Source organism: Takifugu rubripes, chromosome 19, assembly GCF_901000725.2.
Source record: "Takifugu rubripes chromosome 19, fTakRub1.2, whole genome shotgun sequence".
Taxonomy (NCBI): Eukaryota; Metazoa; Chordata; class Actinopteri; order Tetraodontiformes; family Tetraodontidae; genus Takifugu; species Takifugu rubripes.
Window position 1 is genome coordinate 2,512,467 of NC_042303.1, and position 15,398 is coordinate 2,527,864.

Sequence of the window (15,398 nt, forward strand, 5' to 3'; positions counted from 1 at the left end):
GACTTACCGTTAGGTAAAAATGATCCACACCTTCTAAAAATCCCGGAAAAGAAAGCGGAAGACCGAGTTTAACGAGCTAGAAAGTGTAGAAATACCTGGTGTTGACGCTGTAAACAAGATATGTGTGTGCGATGGAAACCATTTATAAATGTAGTGTAAATGTAAAAGAAATCGATCGCTTCAAAAGTGTCGGTCAATGTAAGCGGCGTCGAGAGTAGCTGTAACTATAGTTCCCCGAGGCATCAGAAAGTGATGCCCAAAGTTTTCCAGACAAGTTTCTGATCGCTACCAACGAGGTTTTAGCAATAGTTGTAGACGTGGACGAACCCGAGGCATCCGTGTGCGGTTGATGTTGCGGCTTTGGCGGTGTCAGCCTGTTTTGGGGTCTCTGTTTGGTCAGTGTATCTGGATATGCGACCATTTCTCCCTCTGAGCTCCGCCAACTGCAGCCTCCGGTGACCATGGCCAAAATAGCCTGGTATCAAGAAAAGGTTAGAAATATGCTTCACTTCCACTTATTCATCTTAAACCTTGGATGTCTGGGACATAAGAGAAGATACGCCATGCTTTGGAGACTAGTCATGATGAGTAAAGTAATAAAAACGTAGATATGCACTTAATCTGCTCAAGCTGGCGGCCAAAGGGCTTTGACCCAAATGACTGGTTTTACTTATAAAGTCTGCAGAATCTGTCTGAGATCAGACTTTAAGGCCTTGTGAGCTGTTGTAGCCACCCTTATAGCTGAGGGCCTGTGTTATAAGAATCAAGTCTTTGCCTGTGCACGTTTTATTGGCACCCTGTTACCATCCGCTCCATAAAGACACACGTAAATACTGGTTCAGAGAGGAAGATAAATGCAAATTTATGGTTGATTTGCTCTTATCAGTTTTGCATCTTGTCAATAGGGAGCAGCTGCACAGCAGCTTACCTTAAATGTGACAAATTCCCTAAAAGGATGCGTATTGAAGTCCACTTCTGTTTTTTTTTTTAACAGATCGGAGCCTATGATCAACAGGTGTGGGAGAAGTCTTTGGAGCAGGCAGATCTAAACGTAGGGAATCGTCACGTTTCCGTACATGTAAGGCACCAGACGGTGATTTTGTGGTCCTTAATGATGCCGTTTATTTCAGGGTTTGAACAACAAACCAAAAAAGGTGTGTTACATCAAGCCGGACCTGATCGATGTTGATTTGGTGAAAGGTGAGGTTCACCTGTTGGAATGCAGGATGTTCATTTAGACTGTTCTGGGATCCATATCGTAACAATTTTCCCCCTCCTCCATTCAGGATCGACATTCAGCAAAGCCAAACCAGAGAGTCCCTGGACGGCTCTGGCCCGGAAGGGCCTCGTCAGAGTGTTGCTCTTTCCATTCTTCTTCCAGTGGTGGATCCAGGTGACCTCCAGATCCATCTTCTTCGGTATCCTGATTCTGTACTTCATGCAAAGTAAGCTCGCATTTGTCACATTTTATTCTGGTCAATGCTTTAGTTCCAACTGTTGGAAGTACCTTCTGAAATAAAAATAAACCCCAACTAAAACAAGAAACACAAACTTGCTTGATACTCGTCATAGCTGCACTAGTCAATAGGACTTATTTGATGTCTTTTCTGTGCTCTTGCCTAATGATTTGCCCCCCTGCAGTGGCAGCAGTGCTGCTCTACTCGGAGGTCCCTGGGGCAAGTGCAAGTGATGTGTTGGGGCCCATGTGTCTCATGCTGCTGCTGGGTACGGTGCACTGCCAGATCGTGTCAACAGAATCCAGCCGGGGGTCCCCTGGCAGTCCATCTTCCAGCTCCAGCGCCAGCCCTGCACGCAGGAAGAGGTGCTTTTCTAATTGTTCAACATTTCCCACCCACGTTTTACCCGTTTCGTGTCGTCCCGCGTGCGGGCGTGACAATAATGACCAATAATTTACTCTTCCGGTCGCAGGCCGAGGAAAAGCAGAGGGCTGAAAAAAACAGAAGAAAATAGCAGCCGAAACAGGAACCCGGAGCAGAAGGGCTCCCGGCAATTACACAGTAATAAAGTGAGGGTATAGTCCTTTATGTCAATAACAGAATAATAAGCATGTGTTGTTTTGTTGTTAATGTCTTATTTCTTTTACTGTAACAACACGGCCACCGATAGATCTGGGAGCTTCAAATCTTTTTATTAGCGCATTAGCATTAGCGCATGAGTACTTACTTACTAAAGTATTATAGCCCAAGTCAGTCATTTAGAATCATTTTTGTTATATTTGGTATATAAGGAGCCATCTTAAATGGAGACAGACAGTGCTGTTAAATAGGGTACGGCTCCTGAAACTTCGCTGTTGCAGAAAACATTTGTGTGTTAACTACACGTCTTAGAACACCTCCGATGAGGTCTCCAGCGAGGAAGAGGAGGCGGTAATTCCACAGGGGCCTCATCGAGAGAGACAACCCGCTGCGACTTGTCCTTCACCTGGGCCAGGGTGTCCTGTTCGAAAGAGAAAGCTAAAGCCTGACCCACAGACGTTAAAGCCTCAGGTTATTGGCAGATAATGTTTTGTGTTTGCAGGTGTTAAAGTACAAATGTCTATAGTGTCTGTGTGTGTGTGTGTGTGTGTGTGTGTGTGTTTAAAAAAAAAAAAAAACACTTAATGAAAATAGGAAGAGGGTGGGGCCTCCATCAAAGCGAAACCTGGAGAACAGGACCGCCTCAGGCCTGGCATCGGCTCACGGCCCACTTCAGACACTGACGACGCCGTGTGGGAGGAGCTTCTTCAGGGGCCCGACTCCGCCTCCACCGGCAGCAGCGGCAGTGACAACAGCAGGGGGTGCAGCGATGGACTAGCGCTCCCATCGATGAACACCCTGAGCAGCGACGATGACGACAGGCCGCAGGAAACCAGTCGAGTAAGATGGCAAAATTGATTCTTGAACTCTCCATCGTCCCCACGGCTTGTTTTTCTTCTTCTTCTACTCTTCCTACTATACTCCCACGTCCGGCTGTTGCAGCCTCTCCAAGCAGAAAGACCCATGAAGGTCCACAACTCCCCACCAAAGAAAGTACATCACAAAACAAGTGGTTTCTGAGTTTCCTGGAAACCCATTACACGAAACTGTAGACAGGTTAACCAGCAGGGGGCGCCAGAGGACCACACTGGCTGCTACTTTAAGCACTTTTATGTATATATGAAACTGAGTGATCAGCAGCGTTTGTGTCCAGTGTATCCCGATATATTCAATCAAAAATGTCTTCCCTGTGGATTTCCCAGAACCAGCTGTCTTGGCTTCAGGCGTGCCACCCGTCCAGGGACCGGGTCAGTGCTATAATCTGGGAGCAGGGCGAGTGTAAGAAAGCAGACATGTCAGTGCTGGAGATCAGTGGCATCATTCTCACACGGGTAACCAGCGTCCTCTTTGCAATGTTGGTTCTTTCCACACAACAATCCACACGGATCGATTCATCCCGTCTCTCTCTTGCTCTGTCTGGTACCTGGACTCAGGTTAAACTGGTGGAGCAGGGCGTGGGTTATCTCATGCTCAGTGGGCTGATAACCACCATCCTGGCTCTGCTTCCTCTCGGTTTCCGCATGGCTCAGCAGCTGGATGTGTCCAGCCTGGGCTCCATGTCCCTGACAGAGCTGGGGCTGGTGGCAGCGGGGTCATCTGACGCCAAGACCTACGTGTTCTTTTTCATCACCACAGTGCAGAGGATCTGCCTCACGGGGCTCCTTTTCTTCATGATGTGTGTGGCCGAGAGGACGTACAAACAGGTCTTTTTTTCCTTATTATAAGCGTTTTTCCAGAGAACGTGTGCATACATCCGATTCCCCAATGTTCTGGAATACAGCAGCATATAGATAGATAGTATAAATCAGAATTTAGAGATTGCACAACCATGTCGGTACCCTCTGTGTCTGTGTTTGTCCTCCCTGATAGAGACTATTATTTGCCAAGTACTTCAGCCACATCACTTCAGCTCGCAAGGCCAAAAAGTCTGAGATCCCTCACTTCCGGCTGAAAAAAGTGCAGAACATAAAGATGTGGCTGTCTCTACGCTCCTTCCTGAGAGTTGGTATTCAGATGCTCTTGACAATCGTCCCTGTTCGGCCCGGCCCGCAGCAGCGGGGACCCTTTAATTTGTTTGTTCTTGGCAGAGACGAGGGCCACAGCGGTCGGTCGACGTCATCGTGTCCACCGTGTTCCTGCTGGCGCTTTCTGTCTCCGTCATCATTTGTGCTCAGGTCAGTCGCGTCCTCGTCCAGAAAACTTAATAACCCAGTTTAAATGCGTCCTTTTATCCAGTAAAATATCAGCAAGTTCCTGATCACAGCAACCGAATCTTAAATACTTAGCTTTAGCGAATAATAATAAACCTGGATAAAGTTGCTTTATTCTCTTCTTAGCTGCTGCACAGCCACAAAACCTTCCTGGACTCCCTGATGAACTGGGAGCTGATGGTTTGGGCCTCCTCGCTCCTCTTCTTTCTGTTGCGACTGTCAACGCTGGGCTCCGAGACCGACTGCAAGTACAGCAACTCGTCGGTGCTGCTGACGGAGCAGGTAGCTCCCGCGGCGCTCGCTGCCGCCCCCGGGGCTTCGAGTGCAGGCTGCAGCTAAAACTCTTTGTGGTTGCAGATAAATGTGTACCGCAAAATGGAGAAGAAGCCCCATAAGAAAGATGAGCTCAGTGTCGTCAACAATGTGCTGAAATTAGCGACAAAATTGATGAAGGTAAACGGCATCGCTTCCTCTTTAGCTGGATCATTTTAATAAAAGGTCTAATAAAAGGAGAACTTTATAGTTCCTCTGATCTCCACCAGGAGCTGGATACTCCGTTCAGGCTGCTGGGCCTGACCGTCAACCCTCTGATCTATAACTTCACCAGAGTGGTCATCCTGTCCGCTGTCTCCGCTGTGGTCAGCGATCTCTTGGGCTTCAACATCAGAGTGAGTTTCTTTTTTCTGATTCTTACGTATTTCTGAGCTTCTGCGTGGGGGCTTTTTCTTCTCCGTGGAATGAACCGTGACTTGTTTGAGTTTCAGCTGTTGAAAATCAAGCCCTGATGTGAAGAGTCGCACACTGGAGAAGATCTTTGCAGCGGGTTCCATCTCCTCTGCAAAGCCTGTGCTAATCTACTGACCCCTGATTGTCTCTGCCTTCCACTGCACGTGTCATCAGTCATTCCCGAGCCTGAGATGTCTTTGAGAATCCCTCTTCTCATTACTGGAGCCTCAGTTGCTGCTGCATCGCTGCCTATATCAGCCACACCACTAACGCAGCGCCTGACCTCTGACCCCTGACCCCTGAATGTCTCTCTCTAATAAACTAGGTGAGGGTCGGGGTTGTTTCGGGCCGCTGTTGCATCCACAATGTTTGCCAAGATGTGTAAATGCAAGATTATAAATGACATAATAATTACATTCAAAGTCTTAATCATATGAGATCGGAATACTCACACCAGCTGTGTTAGATTGTAATTCAGACTTTTTAAACCTTTTGCACTATTTAAGGAGGAAATATTGTAACTGTAAATGGGCTTTATTTATTGGCTTTTTTTAGTAATGGTACCTCGCAGCTTTCAGACCACTGTTTGCCTTTGGATTGAGGATTGTTGAATCAGAACTATGCAAATGGAATATTGCTAACAAGTGTTGGATACAGGTGAATAAATGTTTTCCATCCACGATCGCCTCTCGTAGCTCTCTACTTCTTGACCACCTGTAGGTGCTGTACAGTTTCAACAGATGAAACTTGACTGATGTCATTTCACCCCACTGGTTCTAAATTAGCTTCGTTACTTTGCAGATTACATAATATTCTGCATAAATATCATGCGTGTTTATAATTTTTGCTCATTTTTTTAATAATCTATTGATCAAAAGCTGTTTTATGATTATTAAAGATAATGCTCGTGAAGGATGCTTTAATGTTGCGTCATATACCTGTTAAACCCTTGCCATTACTTTTTATAGTTTGTGTTTTTTATTTATTTTCTTATGTGTAGGATTGATGTCGGATTCATATGAAATTGTGGTAAATGTGTTTGCAGAGGTCAAACTCTGCAGGGACCCTTTTTGGTTCTTGAATGTGACACTTTGCCCTGCGCCCTGGCGCATCTATTAGCAGCTTTACGGTAGGCAGGGGGGAAAATGACGTCGAGGTGCACCTCCAGTTTGGAAGGACATCAGCGGCCGAGGAGGCGCTTCTACGTCAAGGACGGGACGATCAGGCTCCGGCCCCAGTCTGTCGGGCCGGCAAGCTGTTGAGTCCCTGTGCCGGGGAGCGTGCGTGTTCCTTGCTTCTGCAGCTCATTTCCTCCTCGAACAGGTAAAAAAAAATGCGTAAAGATGCGTTTGCGTCTCTGCTGAAGAATGTTGTGAAACTGCATGACTGATCTAAATGTGTCTGGACGTCAGTCGGTAATTGTCAGTAATTAAAGACGCATTTAGTCCCACGACGTGATGTGACAGCTGCGTTCGCCCGCATCCTTCCCCCCCCCCCACCCCCCCCCCCCCCCCCCCCCCCCCCCCCCCCTCCCCTCCTCTCACCGCATCCTCCCGGGATGTGTGACTGGTACCAGACTGATCCTGTGTAGTTCCATGAAAGTGCAGAAGATGTTGTAGATGCTGTGTGCTTGCTCAGCGTTTCAGGTCAGCAGGGGGCGGAGAATGTCTTTCTGAGCTGCTGGACAGAGACCAGCATGTCAAGCTTTCACGTGGACAATGGCTCTGCCAACTCAGCAGAAGCTAAGAAAACAGAGCTGAGGATGAACGAGAAGAAATGCTGTGAGTCACCTGTTCTGAGGCCTCTTTCCGTTTCTCTCTCAGGACATTTCTCCTAATTTCCCCTGATTCTCCGTCTGTCCCAGCCCATACATTATAATTGCTTCAATCCTATAGATAGCTATAAGCGTGTTTCAATAAAAAGAACGTAATAATTACTTCCTGAAAGCTGCTCTGGTGACATCATGATGACATCAGAGGGCCAGCTCGGTCTTCCTGTAGGATTTGCATTAACGCACGCCGTCCTTATGTGCAGCCTGGGCTTCTTATATGACCAATTCCCCAACGGTGATCGTGATGATCGGCCTGCCGGCGAGGGGAAAGACTTACATGTCCAAGAAACTCACCCGTTATCTCAACTGGATTGGCGTCCCAACCAAAGGTAGGTCCACTGTCTTTCCCTTCAGGCTCCCCTTTTGGGACGTCTGTAGCGGAGATTTTAGCCAGAAGCAGCTTTTCAGCTCCCTCTTGTTTCTGATGTGGACGGTATCTTTAAGCAGCATGTGCTGTATTGTATTTAGGAAGTCTGGTCCATGCATTCATCCCAGTAGACTACTGGGACGGTGTCTTTACAGGACTCTATAAACCAGGCATGTCCAAAGTCCGGCCCGGGGGCCAATCACGGCCCGCGGTAAGATTTCATACGGCCCGCAACTTCAGTCTTACAATGTATTATTTATAGCCCGCTGGCACTAACAGAATAAATAAATCACTAAAATGTAATTCCTCCTTTCTTGTAGATCTTGTAAAAGACAAGAGCAAAATTTACTTGTTTTAAACTTGAATGATAACAGACAACTTTGCATTACATTTATCAAACTCATGGAAATTTAAGGTATTCCATACAGTTCAGTGTTCAATGTTATCTGACTCTCCAGATATGAATTAAAGGCAGAATTGTGTTGTTAGAGGTGTTCACGTCTGCCTGAGTGGCTTATATTTGTTACACTGCCATTTGAAAAATAAAGAGAATTGTGACAATGAAAATTGTTTTATAATAGTGTACATTTGCATGTAACTTTTCTGGTTAAAAAAACATCAGAAGGATCCACTGGCCCCCGGGCATCTTCACGTTATCAAATCCGACCCTCTCTGCAAAAAGTTTGGACACCCCTGCTATAAACAGTCCATCCTGCAGATTATTGGGCTGCTGCTCGAGTCCCAAAAAGGACCAAGAAAGTAGATTACATCATTCCAGGCCTTAGATCTCTACACCGGCTTCCTGTCTGTCTGGAGGCCCAAAATACATTGTTGACGTGTTCCTACTTATGAAGCGTCTCAGCCCTTTTAAATGTTGTTTTCTGCTGTTTTCCTATTTGAGCTGCAAACTTTAATCTGTCTTTTCTGCATCTTATTATATTTTAAATATGCTCTGAATGGTCCCAATGCTTTTAAGGTTTCACTGTCAAGCACGTTGTGAAAAGTGCCGTACAAATAAAGCTGCCTTGCCTTATTGATTGGTAATAAGAGCCTGGGGCGGGGGGGCATCTGAGTGTAACCGTCATATGTTGGTGTTGCAGTGTTTAACCTGGGTGTGTACCGCAGAGAAGCTGTCGGGACGTACAAATCCTATGATTTCTTCCGCCATGACAACGAAGAGGCCATGAAAATAAGGAAGTGAGCTCCTGCTCTTATTCTCATGCTAACATGTGATTATTATGGGGAAGTGTTTCTACAGCCGTAGTCACTGGTCCTGCTTCATAGACGGGTCTGGGCTGTGTTTGATTACTGGAGTCAGGACAGTGCTTGTGTTTCTGGTACCGCAGGGCCATCGATCCCTTTTTCCACATGGTCCCATCCAGCTGTACCCATTTCAATGGCTGACGACACCCGGTACTCAGTGGTGACCCGGATATGATCAAACCTGCTGCTGTCAGTCTGAAACTGACACAAATCCTCCTGGGAGTGACTCAGGTGTTCTACTTGGGTCAGACAGCAGCTGTAAATAATTCACAGTTTGAAAATGATCCTTAGATGTGATTAAAGGAATGGTTTGAAAATATTGAGGAGGCTGCAGGTGGATCCTACTACCGCCCAGGCTCCCTTCTCCCGATCCTGTCTAAGACCAACGCGGTTTTGAGCAGATGATAAGTTCCTGAGCTCCTGGGCCCAAACCGATTTGTTTTCAAGGGTGGCTCCACCACAGAAAGGGCTCTCTTGTCTGTGACGAGACCCTCAAAACGGCCCGAGCAGCGGCTCAGTCTTTGGTTCTCACCTTGCTGGACTGACCAGGTGCACTTGATCCAGTCACCCAGCGCATCCTCCTCTATTCTCACTGCTGTCAGCATCACTGGCCGTGCTGGTCTGAACCTCACCTATCCGGATGTTCAGTTAAGGTGCCGGGGCAAGGCCAACTTTTGGCTCCTCATCAGTTCTCCAGTGGGGTCCCCCAAGGATTGGTGCTGGGGCCGCTGCTCTTTGTCATAGACACAACCAATTATCTGCTCGCGTGGTTTTTAACACCGCTGCTATGCAGATGACTGCCAGCTGTAGCTGTCCTCCCCCCGGATGAACCCTCAGTCTCACACCTCCCGGTTTTCCCACCAATGCTTATTAGTGGGTGCAGGTGTTAGTCACTTTCAAGACTTTTGAGACTTGGAAGACTTGTGTTATGTAGAATGTTTTTGTCATTTCATCACTGTATGAAGATGATAAGGAGCGCCTGTATCATGTGGTTTCCCACAGACAGTGCGCTCTGGTCGCCCTGCAAGACGTGAAGGCCTACCTGATGAAGGAGGGAGGCCAGATCGCAGTGAGTCGCCGCTCTTGCCATTTTGACCACCTTTGGTGCCTCGTTTCAAAAAGCTTTCGAATATTCTTTCTTTAAACCAGGTGTTTGATGCGACAAATACAACAAGAGAGCGAAGAGATTTAATTCTGTCGTTTGGGAAGGAGAATGCGTTCAAGGTAATATTGCCATTAGCCAGCGCAATGATGCTGAACCAGAGTGTGGAGTGTTTATACAGGACTGGACTGATTGTCTGGCACCCCGTATCCCCAACAGGTGTTCTTCGTGGAGTCCGTGTGTGACGACCCCGAAGTCATTGCTGCTAATATTATGGTATGCATTTGACACCGCTCGGAAGACTTGAATGTGACTTAATGTCCAGGTCAAACCAATATTCTATTAATAATCACGCCGTCAGACGTGTTATGTAAGGACAAATGTGCTGACTCAGGTTAAATGTTTTGGCTCCCTGTAACAGGAAGTGAAGGTGTCCAGTCCAGACTACCCTGAGAGACACCGGGAGAGAGTAATGGACGACTTTCTCAAGCGAATCGAGTGTTACAAGGTCACATACCAGCCACTGGATCCTGATGACTATGACAAGTAAGAACTGCTAAAACCATTTGCTTCCAGTTAGTTGTCTTTATTTTTATACACCTACGAGGAAAAATAACATCATTCGAGATTTTATCTGGGCATTTTACATTTGGGAATACAGTAGCATTGCAGGGAATAACCACCAGGGGGCTTCTGATTTGTTTGTTTTTCTCTTTGTTTATTTACACTTCCAGGGATTTGTCTTTCATCAAGATGATGAATGTAGGCCGGCGTTTTCTGGTAAACCGGGTGCAGGACTACATCCAGAGTAAGATTGTCTACTACCTTATGAACATTCACGTGCACTCGCACTCCATCTACTTGTGTCGGCACGGAGAGAGTAGCCACAACATCGAAGGCCGCATTGGAGGAGACTCGGAACTTTCTCATCGGGGAAAGCAGGTAGAACTTTTGCCTTTTTCTCAAAGCTCTTTTTTCTGACCGGCTTTAAGGTAGAGCTATGTCAATAAGGTTTTATTCAACTCTACCTTGTTAGCTTTCATTCCAAATCAATCTGACAAAATGTCTCTCGCTTCCCAGTTCGCCCAGGCCTTGCGAGTGTTTATAGATGAGCACAATCTGGCAGACTTGAAGGTTTGGACGAGCCAACTTAGAAGAACCATCCAGACGGCAGAGGAGCTGAGAATCCCCTACGAACAGTGGAAAATACTCAACGAGATTGATGCTGTCAGTGAACCAGTTTAGCACTGGGAAAAGAACTAAAAACGATTCGATAAAAGGATACCCTAAACTGTGCAAATATATATACACATGTATATAACACTGAAAATGTCTGATGTGACTTTAACATGCAGTAAAATGAAGTAGTTTGCCGTGGGCAGATGCACACGAGATGATCCAAAGATGTGTAATTACATCGTAGCACAGTTGAGACCACGTCGTGATTTTCAGTCCTGGGATTTAAGAAATTCATTTTGCTGGGATTTAGTGTAAGTGGGCTCACATTTTCGTGCTTTACAGTCCCAATTTTACTCTTCCTGCTGTTTTTTTATAGGGCGTTTGCGAGGAGATGACTTATGAAATGATTCAGAATACATTCCCCGAGGAGTTTGCTTTGAGGGACCAGGACAAGTACCACTATCGTTATCCAGGAGGAGAGGTGACCTCTATCATTTTTTCCTAACTTAGTTGTCTGCTGACAAATTGAAGCAACACTTAGTTTATTCAGGATCAAAATCTATTTATTTGACCTGACAAAATGCAATGTAAAGTTAGTCCAGTTTCCTTTGCTAAGGCTGTAGGTGATCTATGTGGAAAATTCTTCTCGTTTCGCTACCATGGACCAACTCAGACTTTATTTTTCAAGAGTACAACAAGTACACACACAACAAAATTGCAATTACATTGGCTCAGCACACTGCTGAAGTATAATACAAAATCCATTCAGTCCTCCCACTTCTGTTTCTAATCTGGACTTTTATTACGGGGGCAGGAGGCTATACAGAGGAGCCTCGCCCCCCTCACTCCGGCCACTTTCTCCACCTGAGAGAAATAGTCCCTCCAGCATGTCCTCGGTCATCCTGGGGCCTGGGGCCACCACACCGGTGAGGCATATAGGAGGCGATCCTTCCCACATGCTACGTCTGCGTCCCCCTGAGCCTCTCACCCTTGGTCTTGGATTTAAAGGTCCAGGTTCCCACTCAGCTGTGAACCGGTCCAGTAAGCCCAAGATAGCCAAAAGAATCACATCATCAGCGAAAACAAGAGACCCGTTCCTCAGGCCACCAGAGCCGACCCTCTCAAAACCCAGACTGTGCCTGGAAATTATTTTCATAAAAGTTATGAAACAAGTGGAGTGCTGGTCCTTCACTAGACTAGGAACACCCCCAAAGATCATTGGGACAGGCAAACCCCTCAAACCACAATAAGGTGACAGCTCAAGGAGGGATTCAAATATTAACTAAATTTAAAAAAAAAAACAAGGTTATGACATTGAGTAAAATGTCCATTTTAAGTATTTTTCATTTCAATTTAATTATTCCTTTTTAATTAGTCATATCAAGACTTGGTTCAGCGTTTGGAGCCAGTTATCATGGAGTTGGAACGACAGGGCAACGTGTTGGTGGTCTGCCACCAGGCGGTCATGCGTTGTCTGCTAGCTTACTTCCTGGACAAGGGTGCAGGTCAGATAAACACAATATCACACCAGCCTGTGGCCACGGTTGGTCATCAAATGTGGCCATCAACCTTCTCCTTCTTGTAGAAGATCTTCCATACATGAAATGTCCGCTGCACACGGTCCTCAAGCTGACCCCTGTCGCCTATGGTAGGTCACAAATTTAGGAATTGATTTATAATGTGTCTTTAAACTTGTGTGGTTTATCTGAGTGCTGTCATGTGCGTTTATGCTCCAGGTTGCAAAGTGGAAATGTTTTATTTGAACGTGGAGGCCGTGAACACACACCGAGACAGGCCTCTTGTAAGTCACCTCAAACTGACCCCAAACCTCAGATTCTGGTGAAATACAAACTTAAGAATCTTAAATCTGTACTGTGACAATTCAAAATGTTTTGTTGTTCTTTTATTCATGACTCTGACTGTCAGCTAATGACTGCTGTCTTATTATCTTACCTTAATGGACGTAATAGCTGGTCATGCTGCTTGGCTTGTCTGCCCTGATAACTAACTAACTGCTATACATACGGGGGCTGTTATTACGTATATTTAAGATGGACTTTCTTTAGTTTTTCGAAGACATTTCCCCTCTTATCAAAGAGGTCGAAATGAACGCATGAGCTACTTAACGTGTCGTTGGTGGTCGTTGGTGGTCATTTGCCTCATTAAAGGGGTGTGGATCGTCCTGGCCATCATCGGGGATTCTCACCAGTTAATTTAGAACTGAAGAAGATAAGAGGGGGAAACGCGTTGAAGAACAAGAGGAAGTTCAGTGGAATTCTCTCAAGCCAGATTTAATCTTTCATGTGAGGTCTGTCCAGACGGCCGACTCGTGTACTTAATGTTTGCGATCTTTCATCTCCTACCAGGATAAGATCCCAGCGGAGCCATCTCTTACACATCGGCGGAACAGTTACACCCCCCTGTCCAGTCACGACCAGGTCAAGCGTCCCAGGCTCTACAGTGCAGGCAACCAGCCCTGGCTTCCTCTTGCTCCCACCCCATCAGCTCTGATGCCAGAAGGACGCCAGAGCCAAGTTAGTGCCAGAGTTAGAGGCCCCGCCCCCCCCATCAGTCACCTGTAACTTGTCTCCTCCCATGACAGGTGTAACCCGCGTGTTTGCCATTTCCTCACCTCACGTTTGGATCCCTTTTTTGTCTCAACACAAACAGAGTCCACTTGCCTGTCTGCTTTTCTATCTGAGGGACTGTTGTGATCGTCCTTATCTCGGTGTGTTGTGTTTTACCAGGTTAGCTCTTTGTCCTGCTTTGCTTCCGCTTCCCAACAGTGTTTAATGTTGTTTGAATATGCAGAACAAGCAGACCTACATTGGCTTGAGTTGCCGCACAACAGACACACAAACTTTATCATTTTGTAAAGCATCTCCTTAATATCAGTGCCGTTTCTTCACAGTTGATCTTCTCGATTCACTCGGTCTCTCATAAGGACCAATTGGAATGTTGTAAATTTGCATATTCATGTGTCCATGTTGTGTGTCCATGTTGTCTCTCCCCTCCACAACTCTCTCCATCTTTCCCTCTTCCCACATCCTTCACATCTGTTCAACAGCCTCACGCAGGAAGTCTGTGAGTATTTTGGAGCTTCAACACGCGAAGCCGTTTTCTTTCCCAGACTTCCGCTGTCATCCACGTCTCTGTGTTGTCTGCTCTCTGGTCCTTCAACCTTCCTTTTACATTTGTACCTTGTTTAAAATGAGAGCTGCTGTGGGTTTCATCTCAGCTGGGGAGGTCAAAGGTCAGGGCCGAGTCAATCCAAGCCATAACGTTCACCTGAGTCAAATGTGTAGAATATGGGTGTGACCAGTGTTACTGTGTGACAATTGCAAGGCATTAAGGGAATTTTATGTCTCTTTTAAGGAATCCCTGTGCGAAGGAATCGCCTTTGACAGCCCTGAAGATACAGGCAGCTGTGTCCGCTTCTGAGCGAAGGTGACGCTGTATCTTTAGTGTAAATCATGTCCTTGGAAAGGAGGAGTGTGTGTTGTGGAACACGTGAAGTAATATGCCCTCTCATTTAGGTTCCTGACTCACATCGCTCTGTTTAACTTTGAGGCCTTCACCATTAAAACCACAAACACGCCTGCATGCGCTCAACCCAAAATGGTTGCTTGGACTGGTGAACGGACAGATAATCCTCATATAAATAGATGTTTTCTGTTGATCTGTAAGGCAAAACCACAAATATATGACTGCTCATATGCACCTTTATTTACCCAATAATCAAACAAATCATCCTATTCCATTTAGGATTCAAGTGAATGTAAATAACTCGCTTTACGTCTGTTTGTGCTGTCAATCAAACTCTTATATTAATCAAGGATCATCTCGCCATGCTTTGACTGTCTGATACTATGAAGAGATGTTCGTCGACGTATGCATTATGTATTATTGTCCTTTTTTAACGGTGTGTTTGTGGTACTGTACTGGAGAAATTATTATTTTATTATTACAGATGGAGATATTTTGCATGAATATCTGTATTTTTAGAATTTAATTGGATTTGATTAGTGATTCTCTTGATCTAGAACAGCCCTTTTGTGCCTTTTAACAGCAAATAAAATGAGTTTTAGAGTGAAATATATTTCTGCATGTACTCATTTCATGTATGCACGTACATTAGCTTGCAGGTTACTATTGATTAAAGCTGCAAGATTACATTTCTAAAACATTATAAAATTATATATTATGACATGACTGAGAATGACTGACTTTTACAGCCTTTCAATTTATTTGAACTTGTTTCAAGGGGTCAAACGTGCAGCGGTGTTAAAGGTTTTATTTCTTAATGAAACCCTAGGTGCTTTCCAGAATCCCAGGGCCTGACCCCCAATATGACGCAGTGGTAAGGGAAAACTCCCCTTTAAAAGGAAGAAACCTCGAGCAGGACCAGGCTCATGTAGGGGGACCCTCCTGCTGATGGGAGGGGCTGGGTAGAGAGAGAGGAGAAGGGGAAATAGAGGAGAGGAGACCATTTGCCAGTGGGGTGACAGAGGCCTCTCAGGTGATCATGTTTCCGGACCCCAGCAGCCTTGGCCTATAGCAGCACAGCTAAGATGTGACCTAATGATTAGACGACCCACTAAGTATGATAATTTGTCTGTCTATGATAGTAACTGAAACTACTGAATTAGTAACAATAAGCTTTTTCAAGAGGAAGGTTTTAAGT

The 15,398-nt window shown here is 45.7% G+C and overlaps 2 protein-coding genes across 13 annotated transcripts; both read left to right on the forward strand.

The window, feature by feature from the left end:
• Window positions 1-25: 25 nt before the first annotated feature.
• On the forward strand, window positions 26-5,655 carry LOC115246485 (putative homeodomain transcription factor 1). Of its 2 annotated transcripts, XM_011613571.2 has the most exons (16): window positions 27-491; window positions 995-1,051; window positions 1,131-1,200; window positions 1,287-1,445; window positions 1,642-1,822; window positions 1,930-2,026; window positions 2,349-2,507; window positions 2,631-2,876; window positions 3,239-3,367; window positions 3,470-3,739; window positions 3,906-4,037; window positions 4,124-4,210; window positions 4,373-4,528; window positions 4,604-4,699; window positions 4,789-4,914; window positions 5,011-5,655. In XM_011613571.2, the coding sequence occupies exons 1-16, from the start codon at window positions 462-464 to the stop codon at window positions 5,029-5,031; spliced, it is 2,016 nt and encodes a 671-aa protein (XP_011611873.2). In that variant the 5' UTR covers window positions 27-461; the 3' UTR covers window positions 5,032-5,655. The 2 variants fall into 2 exon arrangements, with proteins under 2 accessions (XP_029682949.1, XP_011611873.2); XM_029827089.1 differs by lacking the exons at window positions 4,789-4,914; window positions 5,011-5,655 and having other exon boundaries at window positions 26-491; window positions 3,906-4,041; window positions 4,604-4,681.
• A 462-nt stretch (window positions 5,656-6,117) lies between these two features.
• On the forward strand, window positions 6,118-14,813 carry LOC101062492 (6-phosphofructo-2-kinase/fructose-2,6-bisphosphatase 2). 11 transcript variants are annotated; one of them, XR_003886099.1, is made up of 18 exons: window positions 6,135-6,295; window positions 6,611-6,753; window positions 7,007-7,132; window positions 8,271-8,367; window positions 9,436-9,502; window positions 9,583-9,657; window positions 9,755-9,811; window positions 9,957-10,081; window positions 10,270-10,477; window positions 10,616-10,762; window positions 11,091-11,195; window positions 12,090-12,219; window positions 12,300-12,362; window positions 12,451-12,515; window positions 13,081-13,248; window positions 13,385-13,442; window positions 13,782-14,161; window positions 14,251-14,813. XR_003886099.1 is itself a non-coding variant. In XM_029827409.1 (18 exons), exons 2-17 carry the CDS (start codon window positions 6,669-6,671, stop codon window positions 14,116-14,118), a joined length of 1,605 nt encoding a protein of 534 aa, XP_029683269.1. In that variant the 5' UTR covers window positions 6,135-6,295; window positions 6,611-6,668; the 3' UTR covers window positions 14,119-14,161; window positions 14,251-14,813. The 11 variants fall into 11 exon arrangements, 10 of the variants coding, with proteins under 10 accessions (XP_029683272.1, XP_029683269.1, XP_029683266.1 ...); XM_029827409.1 differs by having other exon boundaries at window positions 14,090-14,161; XM_029827406.1 differs by having other exon boundaries at window positions 13,385-13,461; window positions 13,782-14,813.
• Window positions 14,814-15,398: the final 585 nt, after the last annotated feature.

Bases quoted from the DNA above. Each gene is read 5' to 3' on its own strand.
- LOC101062492 (XM_029827405.1), top strand. From the start codon at position 6,669: ATGTCAAGCTTTCACGTGGACAATGGCTCTGCCAACTCAGCAGAAGCT. The intron at 6,754-7,006 runs GTGAGTCACCTG...CCTTATGTGCAG, and splicing joins GATGAACGAGAAGAAATGCT to CCTGGGCTTCTTATATGACC. The intron at 9,658-9,754 runs GTAATATTGCCA...TATCCCCAACAG, and splicing joins GGAAGGAGAATGCGTTCAAG to GTGTTCTTCGTGGAGTCCGT.
- LOC115246485 (XM_011613571.2), top strand. From the start codon at position 462: ATGGCCAAAATAGCCTGGTATCAAGAAAAG. The intron at 2,027-2,348 runs GTGAGGGTATAG...TACACGTCTTAG, and splicing joins GGCAATTACACAGTAATAAA to AACACCTCCGATGAGGTCTC. The intron at 3,368-3,469 runs GTAACCAGCGTC...ACCTGGACTCAG, and splicing joins GTGGCATCATTCTCACACGG to GTTAAACTGGTGGAGCAGGG.